Here is a 26,014-nt window from a genome sequence, read left to right as displayed (position 1 = left end):
GCCTGACTGGCTTAATAGAATTCTTCGACCAGGTGACAAAGATTAAGCAAGAAAGAGAAGGCTGGGCGGACTGCATTTTCTAGGATTGTCGGAAAGCCTTTGACACAGTACCGCATAAGAGGCTGGTACAAAAGCTGGAGAGACAGGCAGGTGTAGCTGGTAAGGTGTTCCAGTGGATAAGGAAGTACCTAAACAATAGGAAGCAAAGAGTTACGGTGAAGGGTGAGACCTCCGATTGGCGTGAAGTCACCAGTGGAGTCCCACAGGGCTCTGTACTCGGTCCTATCTTGTATCTGATATATGTAAATGATCTCCCGGAGGGTATAGATTCATTTCTCTCAATGTTTGCTGATGATGCCAAAATTATGAGAAGGATTAAGACAAAGGAGGACTGCTTGAGGCTTCCAGAAGACCTAGACAAGCTGAAGGAATGGTCGAACAAATGGTTGATAGAGTTTATTCCAAGCAAATGTAATGTAATGAAGATAGGCGTAGGGAGCAGGAGGCCAGATACTAGGTATCATCTGGGAGATAAAATTCTTCAAGAGTCAGAGAGAGAAAAAGACTTGGGGGTTGACATCACGCCAGATCTGTCCCCTGCAGCCCATATCAAGAGGATAACATCAGCGGCATATGCCACGCTGGCCAACATAAGAACGGCATTCAGAAACTTGTGTAAAGAATCATTCAGAACTTTGTATACCACATGTCAGACCAATCCTGGAGTATGCAGCCCCAGCATACAAAAATACAAGTCTAGATATGGACTAGAGTCCATATCTAGTCAAGCATAAGACCAAACTGGAAAAGGTTCAAAGGTTTGCCACCAGACTAGTACCCGTGCTGAGAGGTATGAGCTACGAGGAGAGACTACGGGAATTAAACCTCACTTCGCTGGAAGACAGAAGAGGTAGGGGGGACATGATCACCACATTCAAGTTTCTCAAGGGAATTGATAGGGTAGATAAAGACAGGCTATTTAGCACAAGGGGCACACGCACAAGGGGACACAGGTGGAAACTGAGTACCCAAATGAGCCACAGAGATATTAGAAAGAACCTTTTTAGTGTCAGAGTAGTTGACAAATGGAATGAATTAGGAAGTGATGTGGTGGAGGCTGACTCCATACACAGTTTCAAGTGTAGATATGATAGAGCCCAGTAGGCTCAGGAACCTGTACACCTGTTGATTGACAGTTGAGAGGCCGGACCAAAGAGCCAGAGCTCAACCCCCGCAAGCACAATTAGGTGAGTACACACTGGGGGGTCTGGTAGCTGAGTGGACATCGCGCAGGACTCGTAATTCTGTGGCCCGGGTTTGATTCCCGGACTAGGCAGAAACAAATGGGCAAAGTTTCTTTCACCCTGATGCTCCTGTTACCTAGCAATAAATAGGTACCTGGGAGTTAGACAACTGTTACGGAACTGCTTCATGGGGGGAGTGTGTGTGTGGGGGGGAAATTAGTTAGAAGTTAGTAACAGTTGATTGACAGTTGAGAGGCGGGCCGAAAGAGCCAGAGCTCAACCCCCTCCAGGACAACCAGGTAAGTACACTACCTCACTACACATAACAGCAAGCTGCCTCAGACCCTCAACAATGGTCTCTCTCACAACCTTCCCCAACTGGTCCTTGTTACGTCCTAAACCAAACCCGCTGACCTGTTAACACCAGCAGACACCACGCAGCAGAAGCAGAGGCTGGGGGGGGGGGGGGGGGAGGGGCACCAGTGGGGGCAAGACAGTGGTGGGCAGAGCAGTAGAGTGTAGTGTAAACCCCCACGAGGCAGGAACTCTGCAACACTAGTGGAGGGCAGAGCAGTAGAGTGTAGTGTAAACCCCACGAGGCAGGAACTCTACAACAATAGTGGAGGGCAGAGCAGTAGAGTGTAGTGTAAACCCCACGAGGCAGGAACTCTGCAACAATAGTGGAGGGCAGAGCAGTAGAGTGTAGTGTAAACCCCACGAGGCAGGAACTCTACAACAATAGTGGAGGGCAGAGCAGTAGAGTGTAGTGTAAACCCCACGAGGCAGGAACTCTACAACAATAGTGGAGGGCAGAGCAGTAGAGTGTAGTGTAAACTACCAGCAAGTGTAAACCCCGCGAGGCAGGAACTCTACAACAATAGTGGAGGGCAGAGCAGTAGAGTGTAGTGTAAACTACCACCAAGTGTAAACCCCACGAGGCAGGAACTCTGCAACAATAATGGAGGGCAGAGCAGTAGAGTGTAGTGTAAACCCCACGAGGCAGGAACTCTACAACAATAGTGGAGGGCAGAGCAGTAGAGTGTAGTGTAAACTACCAGCAAGTGTAAACCCCACGAGGCAGGAACTCTACAACAATAGTGGAGGGCAGAGCAGTAGAGTGTAGTGTAAACTACCAGCAAGTGTAAACCCCACGAGGCAGGAACTCTGCAACAATAGTGGAGGGCAGAGCAGTAGAGTGTAGTGTAAACTACCACCAAGTGTAAACCCCACGAGACAGGAACTCTACAACAATAGTGGAGGGCAGAACAGAAGAGTGTAGTGTAAACTACCACCAAGTGTAAACCCCACGAGGCAGGAACTCTACAACAATAGTGGAGGGCAGAGCAGTAGAGTGTAGTGTAAACCCCACGAGGCAGGAACTCTACAACAATAGTGGAAGGCAGAGCAGTAGAGTGTAGTGTAAACTACCAGCAAGTGTAAACCCCACGAGGCAGGAACTCTGCAACAATAGTGGAGGGCAGAGCAGTAGAGTGTAGTGTAAACTACCACCAAGTGTAAACCACACGAGACAGGAACTCTACAACAATAGTGGAGGGCAGAACAGTAGAGTGTAGTGTAAACTACCAGCAAGTGTAAACCCCACGAGGCAGGAACTCTGCAACAATAGTGGAGGGCAGAGCAGTAGAGTGTAGTGTAAACTACCACCAAGTGTAAACCCCACGAGACAGGAACTCTACAACAATAGTGGAGGGCAGAACAGAAGAGTGTAGTGTAAACTACCACCAAGTGTAAACCCCACGAGGCAGGAACTCTACAACAATAGTGGAGGGCAGAGCAGTAGAGTGTAGTGTAAACCCCACGAGGCAGGAACTCTACAACAATAGTGGAAGGCAGAGCAGTAGAGTGTAGTGTAAACTACCAGCAAGTGTAAACCCCACGAGACAGGAACTCTACAACAATAGTGGAGGGCAGAACAGTAGAGTGTAGTGTAAACTACCACCAAGTGTAAACCCCACGAGGCAGGAACTCTACAACAATAGTGGAGGGCAGAGCAGTAGAGTGTAGTGTAAACCCCACGAGGCAGGAACTCTACAACAATAGTGGAAGGCAGAGCAGTAGAGTGTAGTGTAAACCCCACGAGGCAGGAACTCTACAACAATAGTGGAAGGCAGAACAGTAGAGTGTAGTGTAAACTACCACCAAGTGTAAACCCCACGAGGCAGGAACTCTACAACAATAGTGGAGGGCAGAGCAGTAGAGTGTAGTGTAAACCCCACGAGGCAGGAACTCTACAACAATAGTGGAGGGCAGAGCAGTAGAGTGTAGTGTAAACCCCACGAGGCAGGAACTCTACAACAATAGTGGAAGGCAGAGCAGTAGAGTGTAGTGTAAACCCCACGAGGCAGGAACTCTACAACAATAGTGGAGGGCAGAGCAGTAGAGTGTAGTGTAAACCCCACGAGGCAAGAACTCTACAACAATAGTGGAGGGCAGAGCAGTAGAGTGTAGTGTAAACTACCAGCAAGTGTAAACCCCACGAGGCAGGAACTCTGCAACAATAGTGGAGGGCAGAGCAGTAGAGTGTAGTGTAAACTACCACCAAGTGTAAACCCCACGAGGCAGGAACTCTGCAACAATAGTGGAGGGCAGAACAGTAGAGTGTAGTGTAAACTACCACCAAGTGTAAACCCCACGAGGCAGGAACTTTACAACAATAGTGGAAGGCAGAGCAGTAGAGTGTAGTGTAAACTACCACCAAGTGTAAACCCCACGAGGCAGGAACTCTACAACAATAAATTTCAAACTCTTAATCTTTCGCTTCAGAATATCTGCAATTTTATCAACCAAATAAATTACCGAAAATTTATCTTGACATTAGCTCACAAATCTTGAGGAAACGATCCACTAAAGATCGGGAGACATGATCCCCGTCTCCGCCCTTCTCGTTGATGTGAGTCAGAGCTGTTGTGGCTCCCGCCTGGCATCCAGCGCTCTAGGTCGCTCTCAGCCTCACTTACAGCTCTATAAAGAAGAGCTGCAGTTTGGAAGCGACGTGGACAATATATTTATACATTTCCTCCCCGGCCACATCGTGCCCAAATGTTCAGGATAAAGTAGATGTTGGTGGTGATCAGTTACGACTACGACCCCCCCTCCCCCCTCCCACCTCCCCCCTCCCCCCCCTGTAGCTGAGTGGCTGCGCTCCCAAGTTAACACTACAGGTCTACGAATGATAGACGTAGCAACAGTGCTACATCTGTCCATAGTGTTAATATCCATGTGGTCATACTACGGTGAGCGACTGTGTCAGCAGCCGGGACCTACACCACGGGGGGTGGGGAGGGGGGGGGTGAGGCTTCTGGGTACAGGGTGTACTGGCAGGTGTGAGTGAGCACGTCCATGTTGCAGGACAACCTGGCAGCCTCCTCTCAACACGTGGTCTTCTCTCACACTTGGCGCCACACCTGAGGCTGGGTTGACTATAATCAGGGGCGGGGGGGAGAGGGGGGGGGAAGGTGTTGGGGGAGAGGGGGGGAAGGTGTTGGGGGGAGGGGGGGAAGGTGGGGGGGGGTAGTGTAAGTGGTGCCATTCGTGGGTCTGGAACTTTGACTTAATATTTTTGGTTGATATTTTGTTTAATCTTTTGTTCGTAATTTTGTATTATCCGTTTGGCTGTAACTTTCTATTTATATTTTGTATGTAGTTTACAATCGTCTCATTCAAAATTTCAATTGAAGTTCAAATGAATTATTATTTTTTTAAATTTTGTATCATTCTTTTGGATTGCAATTTTGAATCATTCTTTTCTTTGGATTAATACATTCTGTTGTAAATTTGGATTATCTGATTGGCCCAAATATCATAGGTGGCAGTCTTCAACCAATCGGAATTCAGTAGACACTGTCACTGGACAGCGTGAGTGGGGGACCCGCGTGACACTGTGTATGTGAGAGAACCTTAAGTGAGCGTGAGACCTGAGCCTTGGAGACTGTGACCGCCCGCCTCCTACAGTGGCATCACTTAACAGGCTTAAGAGGCACATCCTGAGACCGGCTCATTACATGATTGACTAGTTACAACAACAAGGATTTTCTCGCAGCATCCATTGAGCATCAGGTGGAGATGACGCACGAGGACGCCCACCGACTTGAGGTCCCGAGATGTCCAGCAGCATCTTTCTGCTAATAGATTTATTTTATGTTTATTTCCCTCAATAAAAAAGTTTGTATATCCTCTATTTCACCTCTATTTTGTTTTCTTTAGTACAGTTCTTGGGACCCGTCCACATTTGTAGGGTAGTAATTCTACGTGGGGGGTCTGCCCCAAACAAGATGCTGTTACGTAGTCTAATTGACGATGCCTGCTGTAGAGGACACAAGGCCGCTCCTGCAGGGGGGTGGGGGGAGGTATGTACTAGTTGTTCTTAGAGAAAAATAGAATATTTTTCTAATAAAATATATAATCCTATAAAAAACCTTTAATCACTATAAATTATTTCCCCCATCTCTTTCCAGAACACTTCCGATGAGAGAGAGGAGGAAACTCAGCCAAAAGGTGTCCACCCAACTCACCCCACCCCCCCAAGAGAGGGGGAGGATGGGGGTCAAGACCTTCCCCCACTCATCACTGACGAAGAGACGTCAGAGATGTCTCAGATGAGGATGTTTACACTCAGATGAGGATGGGGGGGGGGGTGGTGGAGGGGGACGAGGGATAAGTGGGGGGGGGTGGAGGGGGACGAGGGATAAGTGGGGGGGGGGGGTAGAGCTGTAGTATTTAAACGTGACAGCTGGAGTAAGTGAAATATGGCAGGAACGCGCTGTACACTACAATTATTAACATAATTACATACACATTTTTGTGTTTTTTTACCTAATAAAGCATTTAATAAATTATTTGATGTTTTTTTAACCCTTGGGGGGAGATTTATAATTTAATACGCCTTAAATACTCCTATATAACCCCCACCCCCAATGGGGGGGGGTGATAGCTGGAGTAAGTGATTAAGGGTTATTTCTTTTCACCCTGTTTTGAGTATAGTATATATATATCATATATAGCTTCGGACATATATGCACATAGTCCTAGAGGGGCCATTCAGACTTGTTCGAATATATATCCTTAATTACTCCTATATAATGGCGTAGTGTTTAAAGGAGATACCCAGAGTAAGTGAAATATGGTGGGGGCTCACCGTAGACTAAACTTTGAGGTGGGTCTATCTGTCACCCCGCCTCTGTTTCCATTGTCTGATAAGTACCCCCCATTGTTTGTTAAGTGCCCCTATCTGGCACGGAATATACTACTTATAGTGTCCGAGCAGTGGTGTATAGTGTCTGAGCAGTGGTATATAGTGTCCGAGCAGTGGTGTATAGTGTCCGAGCAGTGGTGTATAGTGTCCGAGCAGTGGTGTATAGTGTCCGAGCAGTGGTGTATAGTGTCCGAGCAGTGGTGTATAGTGTCCGGGCAGTGGTGTATAGTGTCTGAGCAGTGGTGTATAGTGTCCGAGCAGTGGTGTATAGTGTCCGAGCAGTGGTGTATAGTGTCCGAGCAGTGGTATATAGTGTCTGAGCAGTGGTGTATAGTGTCCGAGTAGTGGTGTATAGTGTCCGAGCAGTGGTGTATAGTGTCTGAGCAGTGGTATATAGTGTCCGAGTAGTGGTGTATAGTGTCCGAGCAGTGGTATATAGTGTCTGAGCAGTGGTATATAGTGTCCGAGTAGTGGTGTATAGTGTCCGAGCAGTGGTATATAGTGTCTGAGCAGTGGTGTATAGTGTCCGAGCAGTGGTATATAGTGTCTGAGCAGTGGTATATAGTGTCCGAGTTGTGGTGTATAGTGTCCGAGCAGTGGTATATAGTGTCCGAGTAGTGGTGTATAGTGTCCGAGCAGTGGTATATAGTGTCTGAGCAGTGGTATATAGTGTCCGAGTAGTGGTGTATAGTGTCCGAGCAGTGGTGTATAGTGTCCGAGCAGCAGTGTATAGTGTCCGAGTAGTGGTATATAGTGTCCGAGCAGCAGTGTATAGTGTCCGAGTAGTGGTATATAGTGTCCGAGCAGTGGTGTATAGTGTCCGAGCAGCAGTGTATAGTGTCCGAGCAGCAGTGTATAGTGTCCGAGCAGTGGTATATAGTGTCCGAGCAGTGGTGTATAGTGTCCGAGTAGTGGTGTATAGTGTCCGAGCAGTGGTGTATAGTGTCCGAGCAGTGGTGTATAGTGTCCGAGTAGTGGTGTATAGTGTCCGAGTAGTGGTGTATAGTGTCTGAGCAGTGGTGTCTAGTGTCCGAGCAGTAGTGTATAGTGTCTGAGCAGTGGTATATAGTGTCCGAGTAGTGGTGTATAGTGTCCGAGCAGTAGTGTATAGTGTCTGAGCAGTGGTATATAGTGTCCGAGTAGTGGTGTATAGTGTCCGAGCAGTGGTGTATAGTGTCCGAGTAGTGGTGTATAGTGTCCGAGCAGTGGGGTATAGTGTCCGAGCAGTGGTGTATAGTGTCCGAGCAGTGGTGTATAGTGTCCGAGCAGTGGTGTATAGTGTCCGAGCAGTGGGGTATAGTGTCCGAGCAGTGGTGTATAGTGTCCGAGCAGTGGTGTATAGTGTCCGAGCAGTGGTGTATAGTGTCCGAGCAGTGGTGTATAGTGTCCGAGCAGTGGGGTATAGTGTCCGAGTAGTGGTGTATAGTGTCCGAGTAGTGGTGTATAGTGTCCGAGCAGTGGTGTATAGTGTCCGAGCAGTGGTGTATAGTGTCCGAGCAGTGGTGTATAGTGTCCTGCAATAGTTTATGTTTTTTCATCCACCTTCGAAAAACTCAAAACGGCCAATTAAAAAATTCAAAGAATTTTACTGAAAGAATAAAAATAGAGAGATGACATGATGCAGGTATCTTAAATACTCAGTGGTATCGATGATGAATACTTAGCCTCAGCAGTTTCGTAATGAAGAGGCATGGATGGAAGTTAGATCCGCTGATCAGTCAAGACTTTCTTATAAAGACATGTCTTGACTGGACAATTACAGGGATTCTCTTAGTCAACAGTTTCAACGGCGAACAAAAAGCAGGTTAGGTGACTTTTTCTTGGAGGATCATCAGTTGGAATGGCGGAGCCCAGGAGCTGAAGTTCAGTTTAATCAACTCATTTGATAAGTACAGTTAGATAGGAAGTCGAGGACAGAATTGCCAGTTGATGCTATTCGTGACTGGCAATATTTAGTTATTATACTTTATGTAATTCTTATGTGAAAACATATTGTGAAAACATATGTAAACATTTGGAGCGGAGAACTACCGTGTGTTAATCACATTTCTCCTACAATTACCTTCCTAAAACATGCTTTAATTACTTACGTATATCCTGATAATTACTGGACTGAGTTTGTTATAAAAAGAAATACAATCTTTAAAACGTAAAAAACTTGATTAATTAACAAATTAAATTAGCGAAAAGAGTAATTGTAACAAAATGTGCAAAATTATATATGATAATTCATCAGAATTTTTACCTAGAAAAGCTCCACGTTGGACCACACAGTATAACTAAACTTTTATTGCTCACACCACACAGGGGTAACTGGTGTCATATTACACCACACAGTGGTAACTGGTGTCATATTACACCACACAGTGGTAACTGGTGTCATATTACACCACACAGTGGTAACTGGTGTCATATTACACCACACAGTGGTAACTGGTGTCATATTACACCACACAGTGGTAACTGGTGTCATATTACACCACACAGTGGTAACTGGTGTCATATTACACCACACAGTGGTAACTGGTGTCATATTACACCACACAGTGGTAACTGGTGTCATATTACACCACACAGTGGTAACTGGTGTCATATTACACCACACAGTGGTAACTGGTGTCATATTACACCACACAGGGGTAACTGGTGTCATATTACACCCCACAGTGGTAACTGGTGTCATATTACACCCCACAGTGGTAACTGGTGTCATATTACACCACACAGTGGTAACTGGTGTCATATTACACCACACAGTGGTAACTGGTGTCATATCATACCACGTAAGGCGAGATGAAGCAAATTCAATGTTACTATTAATTAAAAGCCACATGACACAGACCCATCACACTGACGGGTGTCTCAGGCCAGCTTCAGGAGCTGCCATTACTCATCAGCCAGCAAGCTGAACTGTTGTTGTAGCTCACAGTTACTCAACACACTGCACCAAGCAGTCTAACTTTCTCACACTCTCTTTCCTCTCAACTTGCAGTAAACAGGTTACAATAAAGTTGGTAGGTGCTTGTGTTTGACATCAGACATACAATTCATTTTGTTATCTACACATACACATTGTGTGTGTGTGTGTGTGTGTGTGTGTGTGTGTGTGTGTGTGTGTGTGTGTGTGTGTGTGTGTGTGTGTGTGTGTGTGTGTAATGAGTGTAATCAATGTCCTTGACTTGTATACCATGCAAGGTGATGGAGAAGATCGTGAGAAAAAGCCTAGTAACACATCTGGAGAGAAGGGACTTCGTGACAACCCATCAACATGGGTTCAGGGAGGGTAAATCTTGCCTTACAGGCTTAATAGAATTCTACGACCAGGTGACAAAGATTAAGTAAGTACGAGAAGGCTGGGCGGACTGCATTTTCTTGGATTGTCGGAAAGCCTTTGACACAGTACCGCATAAGAGGCTGGTACATAAGCTGGAGAGACAGGCAGGTGTAGCTGGTAAGGTGCTCCAGTGGATAAGGGATAAAGGCAAAGACGTGAACTGCACCTCACGTCGCTGAAGGACAGAAGAGCTGGGGAGATATGATCACCACATACAAAATTCTCAGGGGAATTGACAGGGTGGACAAGGATGGATTATTTAACACAGGTGGCACACGCACAAGGGGAAACAGGTGGAAGCTGAGTACCCAAATGAGCCACAGAGACATTAGAAAGAACTTTTTCAGTATCAGAGAAGTTAGTACATGGAATGCATTAGGAAGTGATGTGGTGGAGGCTGACTCCATACACAGTTTCAAGTGTAGATATGATAGAGCCCAGTAGGCTCAGGAATCTGTACACCTGTTGATTGACGGTTGAGAGGCGGGATCAAAGAGGGAGAGCAAAGAGAGAGAGGGAGAAATTCAATATATTCTAGAGCCGCTTCACCTAACACATTTTGGGGGTCTTCTATAAGGTTAGTCTACGTAATGTATATTATGTATAATAAATTGCATACGTAATGAGAATAATAAATGCAGATACATAGACTACAGATTATGCATATGTAATGGTTAGTTAAATGCAATGTAAATGTTACGGCATATTAATGATCAAATTATGTATATAATTTTATGTGTTATTTTTTGCAGATTTTCAAATATTACATAAAAATGTACAGGAAAATTACATAAGTGAATTTGTTGCTGAACTTTGGCTGAATTGATATGAAAAATGATGTGTTCCTGACGTGAGTATTAAAACAACTTGAACATTCACAACACAAAACTTACTCTCGAATGTTTATTTATTATAATGCCTATAATAGTTTGGTATAGTTAGGCTTACGACAGGTTTAGTAGCAGTTGAGTTGTTAGGTTTGTTGTTTAGGTGCTGGTGGTTTGTGCAGTGTAGGAGTGAACATTGACTGTGGTGCACTTCCAACACTGACAGTGAGCATACAACTCTTCGACAAGGGTTCGAACCTAATCACTTGTGAAACGTGTGTAAAGTTCTTCACCCTAAACAGGTTTGGTGGCTGGACTAAGGAGCATTGAGCAGCTGGTCTTGCAGTAATGCTCGTCCCAGCTGGGCGCGCCTCCAAACACTCCTTCATAAATTTTAACATTATGAGTATTCAAAATTGACAAGTTTATTTCATTACATATATACATGTATCCATTTATATACATAATATATAATAGACAGAGAGAGACAGAGAGTCTATTTGTCTGTTTGACGTTAGAGGCTATATGTCTAAAGCTAACTTCATGTAAATTTGCTGGGTGATTGTTATGGGGTATGGGACGAACATAGGCTGATCAGTGTTGCAAGAGTTCAAGAGGAGACAGCGTGCTACGGCCACTTAATGGCCTGCACGACGAGTGTTGGCACCGGCTACAAAGGGCTAAATATTTTGAAAAGTAAGTTTTCAAAACAAAGTATTTTCTTATAGTAATATAAACTTTTATTCACAAATTTCGTGAAAATTAAATTAAACTTTCTGCTAATAATACTTTGGCTGTAGCACCATAAAGCACAAATTGATTATATGATTTCGAGGGCCACATGTCCATTCAGCTGTGTAAACGTCAGCATATTTTTTATAATTTTCAGGAAAGAGTATACCACATGGAACATACAAGAAATATTCAAATGCAATATAAATGTCGAAAATTTTAAAAATTTTGGCTCAGCAAATAAAATATATTTTGGGTTTGTCAACTTATCGACCGACTCAGTATTTGTTGGAAATATAATCATATTCTTCATCATGAAATATATTATTTGTGTGAACATATATAAGTAAAATTCAATAAAAATTACTTAAACTTTATTATTTCGCATTTGAGGTTATATTTAAATACTTTGAGACCAAAGGCTTACACATGTGCAGTATGATATTAAGTTGACGGCTTTCTCACTAATAATTCGGCTGACGACCTGCATGTGGCTTAGTGCAGTAATTATCCCCCACTTTCCTTATTAAGACCACTCAATAGCTCGGTCGATAGAGCTTCGGCCTCATACACTTGGGGTCAACGGTTCGAGTCTCGTAGAGCCCCGGTGAATGGACTGGATTATCCGCCACTGTATGGTTCATGTATTACACCGTGATGACTGTATGTCATACATGTTATGTTATGTCTCCCTTCATCATTAATTAATGCTGGGGAACTGATGACTGGTGATGTATAGTACTGAGAGGCAGTAATGTTTGTGGTGGTGGTGAGAGGCAGTAATGTTTGTGGTGGTGGTGGGAGGCAGTAATGTTTGTGGTGGTGGTGGTGGGAGGCAGTAATGTTTGTGGTGGTGGTGGTGGTGGGAGGCAGTAATGTTTGTGGTGGTGGTGGTGGGAGGCAGTAATGTTTGTGGTGGTGGTGGTGGTGGGAGGCAGTAATGTTTGTGGTGGTGGTGGGAGGCAGTAATGTTTGTGGTGGTGGTGAGAGGCAGTAATGTTTGTGGTGGTGAGAGGCAGTAATGTTTGTGGTGGTGGTGGGAGGCAGTAATGTTTGTGGTGGTGGTGAGAGGCAGTAATGTTTGTGGTGGTGGTGGGAGGCAGTAATGTTTGTGGTGGTGGTGGGAGGCAGTAATGTTTGTGGTGGTGGTGGGAGGCAGTAATGTTTGTGGTGGTGGTGAGAGGCAGTAATGTTTGTGGTGGTGGTGGGAGGCAGTAATGTTTGTTGGTGGTGGTGGGAGGCAGTAATGTTTGATGGTGGTGGTGAGAGGCAGTAATGATTGTGGTGGTGAGAGGCAGTAATGTTTGTGGTGGTGAGAGGCAGTAATGTTTGTGGTGGTGAGAGGCAGTAATGTTTGTGGTGGTGGTGGGAGGCAGTAATGTTTGTGGTGGTGGTGGGAGGCAGTAATGTTTGTGGTGGTGGTGGGAGGCAGTAATGTTTGTGGTGGTGGTGGGAGGCAGTAATGTTTGTGGTGGTGAGAGGCAGTAATGTTTGTGGTGGTGGTGGGAGGCAGTAATGTTTGTGGTGGTGGTGGGAGGCAGTAATGTTTGTGGTGGTGGTGGGAGGCAGTAATGTTTGTGGTGGTGGTGGGAGGCAGTAATGTTTGTGGTGGTGGTGGGAGGCAGTAATGTTTGTGGTGGTGGTGGGAGCAGTAATGTTTGTGGTGGTGGAGGGAGGCAGTAATGTTTGTGGTGGTGGTGGGAGGCAGTAATGTTTGTGGTGGTGGTGGGAGGCAGTAATGTTTGTGGTCGTGAGAGGCAGTAATGTTTGTGGTGGTGAGAGGCAGTAATGATTGTGGTGGTGAGAGGCAGTAATGTTTGTGGTGGTGAGAGGCAGTAATGTTTGTGGTGGTGAGAGGCAGTAATGTTTGTGGTGGTGGTGGGAGGCAGTAATGTTTGTGGTGGTGGTGGGAGGCAGTAATGTTTGTGGTGGTGGTGGGAGGCAGTAATGTTTGTGGTGGTGGTGGGAGGCAGTAATGTTTGTGGTGGTGGTGGGAGGCAGTAATGTTTGTGGTGGTGGTGGGAGGCAGTAATGTTTGTGGTGGTGAGAGGCAGTAATGTTTGTGGTGGTGGTGGGAGGCAGTAATGTTTGTGGTGGTGGTGGGAGGCAGTAATGTTTGTGGTGGTGGTGGGAGGCAGTAATGTTTGTGGTGGTGGTGGGAGGCAGTAATGTTTGTGGTGGTGGTGGGAGGCAGTAATGTTTGTGGTGGTGGTGAGAGGCAGTAATGTTTGTGGTGGTGGTGGGAGGCAGTAATGTTTGTGGTGGTGGTGAGAGGCAGTAATGTTTGTGGTGGTGGTGGGAGGCAGTAATGTTTGTGGTGGTGGTGGGAGGCAGTAATGTTTGTGGTGGTGGTGAGAGGCAGTAATGTGCCAAGATTTTAGCAATAAGTAATGGACGTAACCTGTAGCTACTCCCAAGTGCTATGTCATCAGATTATATCATTAAGGGACTATGAACATTACCACACAATATTCTTATACAGTAAAGTACAGTGTCAGCAGCCGCTTCTGTTGTCTGAAGGACAGACGATAAGTAGCGCATACTTTATAACTACAACATTTTCTGAGTAACGCTGTTCACCTGCCTCACCCTAGCTGGTCACCTCCCCTGCCTCACCCAAGCTGGTCACCTCACCTGCCTCACCCAAGCTGGTCACCTCACCTGCCTCACCCAAGCTGGTCACCTCCCCTGCCTCACCCAAGCTGGTCACCTCACCTGCCTCACCCAAGCTGGTCACCTCCCCTGCCTCACCCAAGCTGGTCACCTCACCTGCCTCACCCAAGCTGGTCACCTCACCTCCCTCATCCAAGCTGGTCACCTCACCTGCCTCATCCAAGCTGGTCACCTCACCTGCCTCACCCAAGCTGGTCACCTCACCTGCCTCACCCAAGCTGGTCACCTCCCCTGCCTCACCCAAGCTTGTCACCTCACCTGCCTCACCCAAGCTGGTCACCTCACCTGCCTCACCCAAGCTGGTCACCTCACCTGCCTCACCCAAGCTGGTCACCTCACCTCCCTCATCCAAGCTGGTCACCTCACCTGCCTCATCCAAGCTGGTCACCTCACCTGCCTCACCCAAGCTGGTCACCTCACCTGCCTCACCCAAGCTGGTCACCTCACCTGCCTCACCCAGGCTGGTCACCTCACCTGCCTCACCCAGGGTGGTCATCTCACCTGCCTCACCCAGGGTGGTCATCTCACCTGCCTGACCCTTGGCACCACTACCCTTGTGTCCGGACAATATGGCACCACTACCCTTGTGTCCGGACAATATGGCACCACTAACCTTGTTTCCGGACAATATGGCACCACTTCCTTTGTGTTCGGACAATATGGCACCACTACCCTTGTGTCCGGACAATATGGCACCACTTCCCTTGTGTCCGGACAATATGGCACCACTACCCTTGTGTCCGGACAATATGGCACCACTACCCTTGTGTCCGGACAATATGGCACCACTACCCTTGTGTCCGGACAATATGGCACCATTACCCTTGTGTCCCGACAATATGGCACCATTACCCTTGTGTCCGGACAATATGGCACCATTACCCTTGTGTTGTCTGGAAAATATGGCACCATTACCCTTGTGTCCGGACAATATGGCACCATTACCCTTCTGTCCGGTCAATATGGCACCATTACCCTTGTGTCCGGACAATATGGCACCACTTCCCTGGTGTCCGGACATTATTACACCACTTCCCTTGTGTCCGGACAATATGGCACCACTACCCTTGTGTCCGGACAATATGGCACCACTACCCTTGTGTCCAGACAATATGGCACCACTACCCTTGTGTCCGGACAATATGGCACCACTTCCCTTGTGTCCGGACAATATGGCACCACTACCCTTGTGTCCCGACATTATGGCACCGCTACCCTTGTGTCCGGACAATATGGCACCACTACCCTTGTGTCCGGACAATATGGCACCACTACCCTTGTGTCCGGACAATATGGCACCATTACCCTTGTGTCCGGACAATATGGCACCATTACCCTTGTGTCCGGACAATATGGCACCATTACCCTTGTGTCCGGACAATATGGCACCATTACCCTTGTGTCCGGACAATATGGCACCATACCCTTCTGTCCGGTCAATATGGCACCATTACCCTTGTGTCCGGACAATATGGCACCACTTCCCTGGTGTCCGGACAATATGGCACCATTACCCTTGTGTCCGGACAATATGGCACCATTACCCTTGTGTCCGGACAATATGGCACCATTACCCTTGTGTCCGGACAATATGGCACCATTACCCTTGTGTCCGGACAATATGGCACCATTCCCTTGTGTCCGGACAATATGGCACCACTTACCCTTGTGTCCGGACAATATGGCACCACTACCCTTGTGTCCGGACAATATGGCACCATTCCCTTGTGTCCGGACAATATGGCACCATTACCCTTGTGTCCGGACAATATGGCACCATTACCCTTGTGTCCGGACAATATGGCACCATTACCCTTGTGTCCGGACAATATGGCACCATTACCCTTGTGTCGGACAATATGGCACCACTGTGTACAATATGGCACTAGTGTCCGGACAATATGGCACCATTACCCTTGTGTCTCAATATGCATAGTGTCTGACAGAAGCTGACTAGCTCAGCATGGAAGTATGCTGCCTAGCTCAGCATGTGAGTATGCTGACTAGCTCAGCATATAAGTATGCTGACTAGCTCAGCATATAAGTATGCTGACTAGCTCAGCATATAAGTATGCTGACTAGCTCAGCATGTGAGTATGCTGCCCTAGCTCAGCATGTGAGTATGCTGCCTAGCTCAGCATGGAAGTATGCTGACTAGCTCATCATGGAAGTATGCTGACTAGCTCAGCATGGAAGTATGCTGACTAGCTCAGCCATGGAAGTGTGCTGACAAGCTCAGCATGGAAGTGTGCTGACTAGCTCAGCATGGAAGTATGCTGACTAGCTCAACCTGGAAGTATGCTGACTAGCTCCGCATGGAAGTATGCTGACTACCTCAGCATGGAAGTGTGCTGACTAGCTCAGCATGGAAGTATGCTGAGTAGCTCAGCCTGGAAGTATGCTGACTAGCTCAGCATGGAAGTATGCTGACTAGCTCAGCCTGGAAGTATGCTGACTAGCTCAGCCTGGAAGTATGCTGACTAGCTCAGCATGGAAGTATGCTGACTAGCTCAGCATGGAAGTATGCTGACTAGCTCAGCATGGAAGTATGCTAACTAGCTCAGCATGGAAGTATGCTAACTAGCTCAGCATGGAAGTATGCTAACTAGCTCAGCATGGAAGTATGCTAACTAGCTCAGCATGGAAGTATACTGACTAGCTCAGCATGGAAGTATGCTAACTAGCTCAGCCTGGAAGTATGCTGACTAGCTCAGCCTGGAAGTATGCTGACTAGCTCAGCCTGGAAGTATGCTGACTAGCTCAGCCTGGAAGTATGCTGACTAGCTCAGCATGGAAGTATGCTGACTAGCTCAGCATGGAAGTATGCTGACTAGCTCAGCATGGAAGTATGCTGACTAGCTCAGCATGGAAGTATGCTGACTAGCTCAGCATGGAAGTATGCTGACTAGCTCAGCATGGAAGTATGCTGACTAGCTCAGCATAGGAAGTATGCTGACTAGCTCAGCATGGAAGTATGCTGACTAGCTCAGCATGGAAGTATGCTGACTAGCTCAGCATGGAAGTATGCTGACTAGCTCAGCATGGAAGTATGCTGACTAGCTCAGCATGTGAGTATGCTAACTAGCCAGGCAGAGGGCCTCGCTGGCCAGTATACTCACTGGCTACTGAGTATAACACAACACAAATTAGAACTGGAGTCTTGTGTGACATCCGTCATTTAGTCTCACAGACCATCCGTCACCGACCATCCGTCACCGACCATCCGTCACATACCATCCGTCACATACCATCCGTCACAGACCATCCGTCACAGACCATCCGTCACATACCATCCGGTACCGGCCATCCGTCACCGGCCATCCGTCACAGACCATCCGTCAGAGACCATCCGTCAGAGACCATCCGTCACAGGCCATCCGTCACGGACCATCCGTCACCGACCATCCGTTACCGACCATCCGTCACAGACCATCCGTCACAGACCATCCGTCACAGACCATCCGTCACAGACCATCCGTCACAGACCATCCGTCACCGACTATCCGTCACCGACCATCCGTCACAGACCATCCGTTACCGAGCATCCGTCACAGACCATCCGTCACAGACCATCCGTCACCGGTCATCCGTCACCGACCATCCGTCACAGGCCATCCGTCACATACCATCCGGTACCGGCCATCCCTCACCGGCCATCCGTCACAGACCATCCGTCACAGACCATCCGTCACATACCATCCGTCACAGACCATCCGTCACATACCATCCGTCACATACCATCCGGTACCGGCCATCCGTCACAGACCATCCGTCACAGGCCATCCGTCACGGACCATCCGTCACAGACCATCCGTCACAGACCATCCGTCACAGACCATCCGTCACCGGTCATCCGTCACCGACCATCCGTCACAGACCATCCGTCACAGACCATCCGTCACCGACCATCCGTCACCGACCATCCGTCAAAGACCATCTGTCACAGACCACCCGTCACAACTGACAGGTCGGTCACTGATATACGAGAAACTGTGACAACATATATATATATTGTTCACTAAACAGGACACTTCAAAGTACTCACGATAACAAGGGATTCCTAATGCCATTAAACAAACAGGATCACACAGAATACTTTCCTGTTTGTTCACTCATTGTGAGTAAGTCATTCACCGGCTCCAATGTATGAGATTTCAGTTTCAAAGTTCTGAACTTGGGCTTCTGATGTGTTAAGCTGCAGGCAGATATTTCACAAGATGGCACTCACTCATGTACTTCAGGGAAGTCTCACAAAATGATGCTCATTGCTTTTAACATTATTAATGCTTACACATTTCAAATTTAATTGTTTCCAAAATGCAACAACAATGCTCAGAGTATAACTATGTTCACAGTATAACTAAGTTCACAGTATAACTATGTTCAGTGTAACTCCTGTAGAAATTTCACGTCAGATTATGCATCATGTTCTTAATCCTTCTCAAGTCCCTTGAAAAACCTCTTCAAATCATCCAAAACATTGTGGAATCTGCGTGCCAATTTTCCTGTGAGCATTGTTTGGTGGTGAGCAGGAAACGTGAAGTGAGTGGTTGACCTGTCCACCAACCTCACCCACACATACACAGTGAGTGGTTGACCTGTCCACCAACCTCACCCACACATACACAGTGAGTGGTTGACCTGTCCACCAACCTCACCCACACATACACAGAGTGGTTGACCTGTCCACCAACCTCACCCACACATACACAGTGTGGTTGACCTGTCCACCAACCTCACCCACACATACACAGTGGTTGACCTGTCCACCAACCACACCCACACATACACAGAGTGGTTGACCTGTCCACCAACCTCACCCACACATACACAGTGTGGTTGACCTGTCCACCAACCTCACCCACACATACACACAGTAGTTGACCTATCCACCAACCTCACCCACACATACACACAGTAGTTGACCTATCCACCAACCTCACCCACACAGACAGTAGTTGACCTATCCACCAACCTCACCCACACATACACACAGTGGTTGACCTGTCCACCAACCTCACCCACCCATACACACAGTGGTTGACCTGTCCGCCAACCTCACCCTCACATACACAGACCACCAACAGGAGTGATGAAGGCCCCCACAGTGCCCGGGAGGGGTCATAACACCAGCTCAGGTCAACTCTGAACATGTGTCACCAAGAGATCCGCCTCGTCCCAAAAGCCTGTAAAATGACTCGTTGCTCAATTCCTGGTTAAATGTCAACTGGATGAAAACCAAATGATCAGTTTGTGAAGACATTCAATAGTTGACCCTTCCATGCCAACCCTGAGAGTTGACCTCACACTGAGGAGGTTGTTTATGGCGTCAAGGAGAAGAGGTTGCCAGTTAGCATCGTCTTGAACAGGTGGGTAGTTTGCTTCACCCAGAAGAGGAAGAACGGTGGCGTGTTGTGTTAGTACCTCAACCCTTAATCTTTCTAAAACGTTTCGTCTTGCACTAATATAGGTAACGAGTTTATCCCGGTTCCTGCCTTCATCTTATTACACAATCATGTATCCCATTACCAACCATTTATTGCATTACCAGCCATTATTATATTATCATCTATTACCCCAATGTTCTCACCTTCTCCCTCTATATTATATCCTCTCTCTCGCCATCACATCATGCTCTCTCTCTCTCTTTATCCTGTCATGCAACTCACTCTCTCTCCTCCCCCCCCCCTTCTCTCTCTCTCTCTGAAGATTTAAACCAATACCTAGGCCTGTGATAGCAGTGACACAGGACACATCCGCCGACCATACAGTAGTGAGCCAGTGTGGGGACACAGTGTGGGGACACAGTGTGGGGACACAAGATAGTGTGGGGACACAGTGTGGGGACACAGTGTGGGGACACAAGATAGTGTGGGACACAAGACACAATGTGGGGACACAGGACACAATGTGGGGACATAGTGTGGGGACACAGGACACAATGTGGGGACATAGTGTGGGGACACAGGACACAATGTGGGGACACAGGACACAATGTGGGGACACAGGACACAATGTGGGGACACAGGACACAATGTGGGGACACAGGACACAATGTGGGGACACAGTGTGGGGACACAGGACACAGTGTGGGGACACAGGACACAATGTGGGGACACAGTGTGGGACACAGGACACAATGTGGGGACATAGTGTGGGGACACAAGATAGTGTGGGGACACAGGATACAGTGTGGGGACACAGTGTGGGGACACAGGACACAATGTGGGGACATAGTGTGGGGACACAAGATAGTGTGGGGACACAGGATACAGTGTGGGGACACAGGATACAGTGTGGGGACACAGGATACAGTGTGGGGACACGGGATACAGTGTGGGGACACAGGACACAGTGTGGGGACACAGAATACAGTGTGGGGACACAGGATACAGTGTGGGGACACAGGATACAGTGTGGGGACACAGGATACAGTGTGGGGACACGGGATACAGTGTGGGGACACAGGATACAGTGTGGGGACACAGGATACAGTGTGGGGACACAGGATACAGTGTGGGGACACGGGATACAGTGTGGGGACACAGTGTGGGGACACAGGACACAATGTGGGGACACAGGACCACAATGTGGGGACATAGTGTGGGGACACAGGACACAATGTGGGGACATAGTGTGGGGACACAGGACACAATGTGGGGACATAGTGTGGGGACACAGGACACAATGTGGGGACATAGTGTGGGGACACAGGACACAATGTGGGGACATAGTGTGGGGACACAGGACACAATGTGGGGACATAGTGTGGGGACACAGGACACAATGTGGGGACACAAGACACAATGTGGGGACACAGTGTGGGGACACAGGACACAATGTGGGGACATAGTGTGGGGACACAAGATAGTGTGGGGACACAGGATACAGTGTGGGGACACAGTGTGGGGACACAGGACACAATGTGGGGACATAGTGTGGGGACACAAGATAGTGTGGGGACACAGGATACAGTGTGGGGACACAGGATAGTGTGGGGACACGGGATACAGTGTGGGGACACGGGATACAGTGTGGGGACACGGGATACAGTGTGGGGACACGGGATACAGTGTGGGGACACAGGATACAGTGTGGAGACACAGGATACAGTGTGGGGACACGGGATACAGTGTGGGGACACGGGATACAGTGTGGGGACACAGGATACAGTGTGGGGACACAGGATAGAGTGCGGGGACACAGGATACAGTGTGGGGACACAGGATACAGTGTGGGGACACAGGATACAGTGTGGGGACACAGGATACAGTGTGGGGACACAGGATACAGTGTGGGGACACAGGATACAGTGTGGGGACACGGGATACAGTGTGGGGACACAGGATACAGTGTGGGGACACGGGATACAGTGCGGGGACACAGGATACAGTGTGGGGACACAGGATAGAGTGTGGGGACACAGGATACAGTGTGGGGACACAGGATAGAGTGTGGGGACACAGGATACAGTGTGGGGGACACAGGATAGAGTGTGGGGACACAGGATACAGTGTGGGGACACAGGATACAGTGTGGGGACACAGGATACAGTGTGGGGACACAGGATACAGTGTGGGGACACGGGATACAGTGTGGGGACACGGGATACAGTGTGGGGACACGGGATACAGTGTGGGGACACAGGATACAGTGCGGGGACACAGGATACAGTACGGGGACACAGGATACAGTGTGGGGACACAGGACACAGTGTGGGGACACAGGATACAGTGTGGGGACACAGGATACAGTGTGGGGACACAGGATACAGTGTGGGGACACAGGATACAGTGTGGGGACACAGGATACAGTGCGGGGACACAGGATACAGTGCGGGGACACAGGATACAGTGCGGGGACACAGGATACAGTGCGGGGACACAGGATACAGTGTGGGGACACAGGATACAGTGTGGGGACACAGGACACAGTGTGGGGACACAGGATACAGTGTGGGGACACAGGATACAGTGTGGGGACACAGGATACAGTGTGGGGACACAGGATACAGTGTGGGGACACGGGATACAGTGTGGGGACACAGGATACAGTGTGGGGACACAGGATACAGTGTGGGGACACAGGATACAGTGTGGGGACACAGGATACAGTGTGGGGACACAGGATACAGTGTGGGGAGACAGGACACAGTGTGGGGACACAGGACACAGTGTGGGGACACAGGATACAGTGTGGGGACACAGGATACAGTGTGGGGACACAGGATACAGTGCGGGGACACAGAATACAGTGCGGGGACACAGGACACAGTGTGGGGACACAGAATACAGTGCGGGGACACAGGACACAGTGTGGGGACACAGAATACAGTGCGGGGACACAGGACACAGTGTGGGGGACACAGAATACAGTGCGGGGACACAGGACACAGTGTGGGGACACAGAATACAGTGCGGGGACACAGGACACAGTGTGGGGACACAGTGTGGGGACACAGGACACAGTGTGGGGACACATTGTGGGGACACAGGACACAGTGTGGGGACACAGGACACAGTGTGGGGGACACAGGACACAGTATGGGGACACAGGACACAGTGTGGGGGACACAGGACACATTGTGGGGACACAGGACACAGTGTGGGGACACAGGACACAGTGTGGGACACAGGACACAGTGTGGGGGACACAGGACACAGTGTGGGGACACAGGACACAGTATGGGGACACAGGACACAGTGTGGGGACACAGGACACAGTGTGGGAACACAGGATACAGTGTTGGGACACAGGACACAGTGTGGGGACACAGACACAGTATGGGGACACAGGACACAGTGTGGGACACAGGACACAGTGTGGGGGACCACAGTGTGGGGTCACAATAACCAGGACCAGCTCAGGGCCTGGCGCCGGCTCCCACACATGACACAGTAATGACCTCATAAAAGAGCCTTCCTGCAGGTCACGGGTGAAGGTCAACACCTCATAAGACTCCAGGTCATCCGGTCTTGAGTGTGTTGACCTCTACCTCTACCTCTACCGTGGCCTCTACCTCTACCGTGGCCTCTACCTCTACCGTGGCCTCTACCTCTACCTCTACCGTGGCCTCTACCTCTAGATCATCACATATTTTAGTTCAAAAGGTTTTTTCATCACCTAATTTCATATCATATTAGTAATTTTTTTTATTTTTTTTATTTTGACGTTCAAACATGCATGTAAGTACAATAAAACCAGAACAAAAACAAGCAGAGCACAAAAGCACAAAAAACAAAAGTACAAAATAACTAAACACCGGCCAGAAGGGCCTACAACAACAACCACAACAATAAGCCCAAACACAATGTAAGACAATACAGAAATGACAACAGTACAAGACATAGCACCCAAACTCTCACTCAATTTAAATAAACCCACAGCCACAAACCGGAGCACGCAGGAACCAGGAAAACAAACCCGTCCCACACACACACACACACACACACGCACGCACGCACGCAAAACTCACCCCACATTCATGCTCACAATTGTAAACACCACCACAACACACAGCAAACAAATAAACACGGGATAAGAAGACATTACATAGAGGAAGGCAAATACTTCTAAGGGAAATCACCCCAAGGATACTTCCTCTTATAGGCCTCCCATATCAAATACTCCATGTGGGTAGGGGAACGATCCCCCTGCACCTGAGAGGCCAGCATGAACTCGGGAATCACCAAATCAGGCGGAAACGGCCGCTCCCGAAGCTGGGCGACGCAAGTCACATAACGTGTGAGGGGAGGGCGAAACACACCCTCCGTGAAAGCAGAAGACACCAAAGAAGCGGACGGAGGCCGCCGGACGTTCAGGAGAAGAAGGCGAAGGCAGCCGAGAAGAAGGCGAAGGCAGCCGAGAAGAAGGCGAAGGCAGCCGAGAAGAAGGCGAAGGCAGCCGAGACGAAGGCGAAGGCAGCCGAGAAGAAGGCGAAGGCAGCCGAGAAGAAGGCGAAGGCAGCCGAGAAGAAGGCGAAGGCAGCCGAGACGAAGGCGAAGGCAGCCGAGACGAAGGCGAAGGCAGCCGAGACGAAGGCGATGGCAGCCGAGGCGAAGGCGATGGCAGCCGAGGCGAAGGCGATGGCAGCCGAGACGAAGGCGATGGCAGCCGAGACGAAGGCGATGGCAGCCGAGACGAAGGCGATGGCAGCCGAGACGAAGGCGAAGGCAGCCGAGACGAAGGCGATGGTCGTCGAGACGGTAACACCATCTCCGACACCGCAGGAGAAACAGAAGAGACGGCCGGAGAAGAGAGAGACGGCAAGACGGCCGCTGAGGAAACAGGGAACGAGGAAGAGGGCACAGAACCCTCAGAGCGAGCAGCCATTTTCAACAGCACCACTAGGTCACCACGATCACCATGAACCCCATCAGCAACCATCCAGCTCAACCCCAGCAAGCACAACTGTGTGTGTGCAGTATTTATTTTGTGATAATATGTGTCGTTCTCATAAAGTAGGAAGTATAGTTGATGTTCTGTCTTAGTCCTGTAGATGATGGAATGGAAATGTGTCTTCAATTCAACGAACTCTTAACTACCATGACATGTATAGTGCTTCGCTGACTTCTAATCTTCTGTATAATTGCATCTGTCGATTATTTCAGTGTTTGTCAAGTTATCTCTGGTGATCTGGATGTGTGTTGAAATTACATGTTCTTTGGTGGAGTTTTCATGTTTGTGCATTGCCAGATGCCTTGTAAGACGCGTTGTTTTCTTGCCTATAAACTGCCCTTGAAAACTAAATTTGGAAAAGTTCCTTTTTCAACATCTTTCTTACGTGAAGAACATAAGATATATAGAGATGATTCGTGCTAGAACTAATCATCTCGCTCTTTCTGTCATACAACACACATATTATATATACATGTATGTATAATGCAGTGACTTGAACTAACGACCTGTTGATTCCCAGACGCCTGGCAAAATGATTTTAATTGATGTATCACGCCACTGTGATTTCATTGATGTATCATGCCACTGTGATTTCATTGATGTATCATGCCACTGTGATTTCATTGTGATATGTGTACAAGTTTTTTTTTACTTAATACAACATGTGGCACTACGAGAAGTGACCACTTGGAAGATGTGGATTTTAAGTGGTTCTCGAAGAACCGTTCGAGGACCATATGAGGGTCTGGAGGACCACCAAACAGACGGTGTATGGGATGACCATGATACAGACGGTGTATGAGAGGACCATGATACAGACGGTGTAAGGGAGGACCAATGATACAGACGGTGTATGGGAGGACCATGATACAGACCGTGTATGGGAGGACTATGATACAGACCGTGTATGGGAGGACCATGATACAGACCGTGTATGGGAGGACCATGATACAGACCGTGTATGGGAGGACCATGATACAGACCGTGTATGGGAGGACCACGATACAGACGGTGTATGGGAGGACCTCGATACAGACGGTGTATGGGAGGACCACGATACAGACGGTGTATGGGAGGACCACGATACAGACGGTGTATGGGAGGACCACGATACAGACAGTGTATGGGAGGACCACGATACAGACGGTGTATGAGAGGACCACGATACAGACGGTGTATGGGAGGACCACGATACAGACAGTGTATGGGAGGACCACGATACAGACGGTGTATGGGAGGACCACGATACAGACGGTGTATGGGAGGACCACGATACAGACGGTGCATGGGAGGACCACGATACAGACGGTGTATGGGAGGACCATGATACAGACGGTGTATGTGAGGACCACGATACAGACGGTGTATGGGAGGACCACGATACAGACGGTGTATGGGAGGACCGCCAAAGAGATGGTGTATGGGAGGACCATGATACAGTGTATGGGAGGACCACGATACAGACGGTGTATGGGAGGACCACGATACACACGGTGTATGGGAGGACCGCCAAAGAGACGGTGTATGGAGGACCACGATACAGTGTATGGTAAGACCACGATACAGACGGTGTATGGCAGGACCACGATAGTGT

General features: G+C 48.5%; 3 protein-coding genes across 3 annotated transcripts in view; 1 reads left to right on the top strand and 2 right to left on the bottom strand.

Moving 5' to 3' along the window:
• The window catches only part of LOC138356940 (serine-aspartate repeat-containing protein I-like), a 40,215-nt gene extending 24,992 nt beyond the window's left edge, over nucleotides 1-15,223 (bottom strand). Inside the window, exon 1 of the mRNA XM_069313473.1 lies at nucleotides 14,551-15,223. Within this exon, the coding sequence (XP_069169574.1) occupies nucleotides 14,551-15,223 (673 nt within the window). The remainder of the gene's footprint in view (nucleotides 1-14,550) is intronic.
• Nucleotides 15,224-16,093: 870 nt separating this feature from the next.
• Nucleotides 16,094-17,986, top strand: LOC138356939 (spermatogenesis-associated protein 31H1-like). The gene is made up of 2 exons (XM_069313472.1): nucleotides 16,094-16,138; nucleotides 17,213-17,986. Exons 1-2 carry the CDS (start codon nucleotides 16,094-16,096, stop codon nucleotides 17,984-17,986), a joined length of 819 nt encoding a protein of 272 aa, XP_069169573.1.
• A 5,853-nt stretch (nucleotides 17,987-23,839) lies between these two features.
• LOC138356938 (uncharacterized) overlaps nucleotides 23,840-26,014 on the bottom strand; it is a 31,893-nt gene continuing 29,718 nt past the window's right edge. Inside the window, exon 2 of the mRNA XM_069313471.1 lies at nucleotides 23,840-24,299. Within this exon, the coding sequence (XP_069169572.1) occupies nucleotides 23,840-24,299 (460 nt within the window). The remainder of the gene's footprint in view (nucleotides 24,300-26,014) is intronic.

This window comes from Procambarus clarkii, chromosome 75, assembly GCF_040958095.1.
Source record: "Procambarus clarkii isolate CNS0578487 chromosome 75, FALCON_Pclarkii_2.0, whole genome shotgun sequence".
Classification (NCBI taxonomy): Eukaryota; Metazoa; Arthropoda; class Malacostraca; order Decapoda; family Cambaridae; genus Procambarus; species Procambarus clarkii.
Note: the sequence above shows the minus strand (reverse complement) of the source record. Positions and strands in the feature narration are given on the sequence as shown.